General features: G+C 49.8%; 1 protein-coding gene across 1 annotated transcript in view; it reads left to right on the forward strand.

Annotated features, from left to right (window-relative positions):
- INPP1 (inositol polyphosphate-1-phosphatase) overlaps positions 1-5641 on the forward strand; it is a gene marked incomplete at its 3' end in the record, with an annotated part of 11171 nt that extends 5530 nt beyond the window's left edge. The window contains exons 5-8 of the mRNA XM_014544763.1: positions 1269-1329; positions 2043-2243; positions 3436-3610; positions 5554-5641. Coding sequence (XP_014400249.1) covers positions 1269-1329; positions 2043-2243; positions 3436-3610; positions 5554-5641 — 525 coding nt within the window. The remainder of the gene's footprint in view (positions 1-1268; positions 1330-2042; positions 2244-3435; positions 3611-5553) is intronic.
- Positions 5642-5645: the final 4 nt, after the last annotated feature.

A 5645-nucleotide genomic window follows, 5' to 3' on the forward strand; every position in this document is an offset into this window, starting at 1 on the left:
AGAGGGAGAGAGAGAGAGAAACATCCATGATGAGAATCATCGATCAGCTGCCTCCTGCATGCCCCCTACTGGGGATTGAGCCTGCAACCCAGATATGTGCCCTTGACTGGAATCGAACCCAGGACCCTTCAGTCCACAGGCTGACGCTCTATCCACTGAGCCAAACTGGCTAGGGCAGCTCTGTTTTGGTTGTTTTTTAAATTCTATATTGATGCATAAATTACTGGTTTATAAAATATTTCCCTTGTTTGGCTGTATCACCTTCCTACCCTGAAGGTGAACGTTACCTCCAACAGGTGCAGAAAACACACTTGAAAATGGGGGGAAAAAAAAGTAATGTTATCTTCTAACCCAGTGGTTCTCAACCTTCCTAAGGCCGCGACCCTTTAATACAGTTCCTCATGTTGTGGTGACCCCCAATTTCATTGTTACAAATTGAACATAATGAAAGCATAGTGATGAATCACAAAAACAATATGTAATTATATATGTGTTTTGCGATGGTCCTAGGCGACCCCTGTGAAAGGGTCGTTTGACCCCCAAAGGGGTCGAGACCCGCAGGTTGAGAACCGCTGTTCTAACCCCTTCCATCCAGGCCCAAGTCAAATCTGCGGTACTTGATCAATAACGTTAACTTATATAAGCGACGAGGGTGCTGCTTAAGAGCAAGAGTTAAAATATTTCCTTTGAAAGCATTCTAATCCTATGGTCCTTAAGGAGATATAGATGAAGTTTCTAGAAATACTTCTGCAAACTCACCAGGACAGCAGGAAGCCAGACTTCTCCATGACTTGCACTTTTTTTTTTTAAAATATATTTTATTGATTTTTTTTTTTTACAGAGAGGAAGATCAATAACGTTAACTTATATAAGCGACGAGGGTGCTGCTTAAGAGCAAGAGTTAAAATATTTCAGTTGAGAGCATTCTAATCCTATGGTCCTTAAGGAGATAGATGAAGTTTCTAGAAATACTTCTGCCAACTCACCAGGACAGCAGGAAGCCAGACTGCTCCATGACTTGCACTTTTTATAAGGGCAGAGGAGCAGGAAAGTCTCCCAAAGTTAAGTCCTGAGCCACGCTGACTTCACGGTGTTATGCTGAGGTGGGTTTCTGGGATTGTACATTTCCGAATTTCAGATCTAGTCATGCTATTTAATTTGAAACAGAAAATGGAAACCTGTTCAGAATTGAACATATGTGTGGGTTTTTTTTTTTATTGTTATTATTGTTCTTGCTTTGGTTTGTTGTCATACCCTGCATTCTTCAGTTTCCAGGCTTGGAGGACAAAATTTTTGGAGAAGAATCCAACGAGTTTACTAATGCTCTGGGTAAGTACACAAATCCTAATGTGGTGTTGTAACTTCAGTGATCATATCCTATTCTAATTTCCAACTTACATCTTAAGTGGATGTTTGGGAGCCTTTCATGTAAACGACAATATATTCGAATGTTAAGCTTCACTCAGAACTTCAGGCCATTTAACTTAGGGAAATGTGGTATCTTAGACGTAAATCTGTGGCATTTAAATAATGGATGACTTAACCTTTTTTTAAAAAAATATATCTTGATTTCAGAGAGGAAGGGCAAGGGAGATAGAAACATCAATGATGAGAGAGAATCAGTGATTGGCTGCCTCCTGCACGCCCCCTACTAGGGATCGAGCCCGAAACCTGGGCATGTGCCCTCGACCTGGGATCCTTCAGTCCGCAGGCCGACGCTCTATCCACTGAGCCACACCGGCCAGAGCTTGACTTAACCTTTTGGAAAGTTGAGTGGTCCTTTGGGAATCTAATGGAAGTGACAGATGCCCCAGAAAGATGTGCTTCCTCACAACTGGGCAGACCATCTCAGGTCCAAGGTTCAAACTCCAAACCCATCCGTGGACCTCGTGTGATTTTGGCCGTGGGCCAGGTCCGGGACCACGGATACGGGTCTGTCTCCCTCACCGCATCCGGTGCGCAGCCTTGCTCCCCCACCCCTCTGTGGTCCTTCCCCCCGACTCTCTTGAGATGCCGCGACTCTGTGTGTGTCTTCCCACCAGGAGAAATGATCGTCTTGAGACTGTGCCCGACAGAGGGGGAGACGGCAGAGCTCCTGAGCAAAGTCCTGAACGGGAACCAGCTGGCGGCCCGGGCACTGGCCAAGGTCGTTCACGAGGACGTTGCCTTCGCCGACCCGGCCCTGGATTCGGTCCAGGTCACCATTCCGCACGACACTTTGGGAATCTGGGTGGATCCCATAGGTCAGTGGAGGGTTTGCTTTTATCCATTTGTCCTTATTGGTCATTGGCGTTTTTTTTTTGGTTTGTGTGTGTGTGTGTGTGTGTTTTTTGTGGGGGCAGGGGGCTTAGAAAAATACAAATTGAGTATAGTTTAACTCTCCTGGAAGTTTAAGCACTTTTACAGTTTGAAAGGGATCAAGAAGAGTCGGGTCTGTGTTATGACATGTTGTTAGAAACAGGTGTGCATCCGTCACCTGTAACAGACATGTATGCGTGTTTGTGGATCTGTGTGGGGGCATGCGCACACACGCGGGCACACGTGCAGAGCTGAGTTCACTCGTCTCTGAAGGATGTCAGGGTCCCGACTGTAAATATGAGGGAAGAATGAGTGAGAGCAGCTACACGTCACCGGGCACACAAGCCAGTCACGGGGCACACGGCTCCAGCGGGCACGTGCCATGTGGCGCCACATGCCAGGTCCTCGGCGTCTCAGAGGGAAACACAAACCCATTTTCGGTGAGATCTCTCCCTGTCCCACCACTTCCTGCTAATTCAACGAAACGAGCGGTGAACCCCCGGTACAGGGCAAGCAAAGCCCTGCTAGGGAGGAGTCCTAAGCGGGCAGCGTGGAGGGCCTGCGGAAGCTTCACCCGTTAGTATTTCTTTGGGTCACAACTGTGATAGAACCAAAATCTGCAGCTCATTGTTGTTGTTTTGTGTGTGTGTGTGTGTGTGTGTGTGTGTGTGAGTGTGTGTCTTTTTTCCCCCCCCAATATATTTGTATTGATTTCAGAGAGGAAGGGATTTTTGTGTGTGTGTATGTGTGTGTCTTTTTTTTTTTCCAATATATTTGTATTGATTTCAGAGAGGAAGGGAGTGAGAGAAAGAGAGAGAAACATCAATGATGAGAGAGAATCATGGATCGGCTGCCTCCGGCACGCCCCCTACTGAGGATCGAGCCCACAGCCCGGGCATGTGCCCTGACCGGGAATTGAGCCCTGACCTCCTGGTTCATAGGTTGATGCTTAAACACTGAGCCATGCCAACTGGTCTCTTTTGAGGGTTAGAATTGGGGGAAGGGCACAAACATTCAGACTGTCGCAGTTATTAAATGAGAAGAAAGAAATGCTGTAGGACAGAGTTCACCGATGCATTCATCCTCATGTTCTCCATAATCGCGACCTGAACCCAAACGAGCACGCTTGCCTTTCAGATTCCACGCATCAGTACATCCAAGGCTCTGCCGACGTGGAGCCCAGCCACGGAGTCTTCCCCCGGGGGCTCCCGTGCGTCACCATCCTCATCGGCGCCTATGACCTGCAGACGGGGCTGCCCCTGATGGGGGTCATCAACCAGCCTTTCGTGTCGCAGGACCCCGACACCCTCAGGTAGGAGGGGCACTTGGGGTGCATCACGGTTTGCAGAATTTGCAACCTTAGCTTTGCTTTTTGTCAAGATGGTCACTCCGTGTGGCATTCCCAGGACACGAGATACTGGGCCGTTCCTGCTAGAAGTCTGCATGTTTGAGTTCACGTTCTTTTATTTGGCCTAATTTTATTGGCCCAGTTTGACTGGGGGCTGATAGAAGCATTGAACAGAAACGGCATGTTGGCGGAGTTCTTCTGCATTTGGAAGAAAGCAGTCCTGTTCCCTATTCCTCGAATCCTTTCAAAACCAGATTGATAAGAGGAGCCACCCCTGCTTCTCACACGTTCGGAATGAGATAGGCGCTGTGGTTATGTAGCCGGTTGAACTGGTACACAATTTTAGAAGAAATTCAAAACCAAAATGGGAAAATTATCCAAGGGAAAGATGAGTAGTTACGGCCAGGATTAGAACCTGCCTCTGGGGTGCTGTCCCTATAAATGTGAGGGCCGCCTCGCTTTCCACCCTCCCCCGACTCCTGCACGGAGTTGCGGGGGGTGGGGGGGTGGCGCCTCCAATTGGCCTGCGCTTTGGGGTCGACTCTAGGGCACGGCAGGGTCCAGGGGAAGCAAACCGCTTTTCTCCTGGGAGTTCAGTTTTGATTTGTGTTTTCTTTTAAAATCTATTTTTATTGATTTCAGAGAGAGGAAGGGAGAGGGAGAGAGAGAGAGAAACATCAATGATGAGAATCACCGATCAGCTGCCTCCTGCACGCCCCACACTGGGGATGGAGCCTGCAACCCGGGCCTGTGCCCTGACGGGAATCGAACCCTGACCTCCTGGTTCACAGGTCCACGCTCAGCCACTGAGCCACACTAGCCGGGCGGTTCAGTGTCTGCACTGAAGTAGGTCAGACTGTTTGTTAGTGCAGGACTACACATTCTTTCTTGAGCTTTGAGTTGCTTGGGCAACTAAGAATTGTTAGCGCTGTAATGGCCATGAACTACACCTCTGGGATTTTGTCATTTCCCCTCTACCCCGGCCTTCCTCCACGCGAAATGTGTTTGTTCTCTGTACAAGGTCACGGCGGAATGAAAAAGCGCTGGGCCTGGTGCAGGCGTAACCCTGGCCTAGACGTGTTTCCCAAGCAGTTAGTGGCACGGACAGTGCAGACGGCGTAGGGCACCCAGCACAGACAGGGCTCACACATCGAGGAAGGACAGGTGCTGTGATTGTTTCTGTTGCCAGAAATAACGCGTCCATCTTTCTTGGCGTTAAAGTCGAGGTGAGCTTTCGAATAAGCCAGAGAAGAGGGTAAAACAATGAGAAGGAGTTTCCAAGGGAAGGATCATAAACGAGATGCAGATGGAAAGACAGACGTCTTTCCCTCTTAAACTTGAGATGCCCACGCGGCAGTAAAGCTCTGCCGTGTTCCTAGAGACCCCGAGCCCCACAGATATGTTAGCATCGCCCGGGTCGCTGTGCTGAGGCCCGGAACAGAGCCGCCCCATCGGCAGCCGCGCAGGCAGCTGGGCGGAGAGGTGACTTTCAGAAATGAATGAGCCGCCTGGTGTCTGTTTCTGGGCTGAAGGCACGGAGACTCGTTACATTAAATACACTTTTCTCACATCGTGGGGTTGAAGGAAACACGAATACTAAAAAGCAAATGTGAGCCCGGCCTGCGTGGCTCAGTGGTTGAGCGTGGCTCAGTGGTTGAGCGTGGCCCTGTGAACCAGGAGGTCAGGGTTCAGTCCTGGGCGGGGCGCATGCCGGGTTGTGGGCTCATCCTCAGTGGGGAGCCGGCAGGAGGCAGCCGGCCCAAGATGTTCTCTCTCATCATGGCCGTTTCTCTCTCCCTCCCTCTCCCTCCCTCTCCCTCCCTCTCTGAGATCAATACAAACACATTTACAAATTCAAAAAGCGAATGGGATCTGCGCCTGCACTCACAAAAACCTCTCTCCCGCAGGTGGGAAGGACGGTGCTACTGGGGCCTCTCCTACATGGGCACCAACATCCACTCCCTGCTGCCCCCGGTCTCCGAGCCGCAGAGCGCGCGGA

Source organism: Myotis brandtii, unplaced genomic scaffold, assembly GCF_000412655.1.
Source record: "Myotis brandtii unplaced genomic scaffold, ASM41265v1 scaffold381, whole genome shotgun sequence".
In the NCBI taxonomy this organism is placed as follows: Eukaryota; Metazoa; Chordata; class Mammalia; order Chiroptera; family Vespertilionidae; genus Myotis; species Myotis brandtii.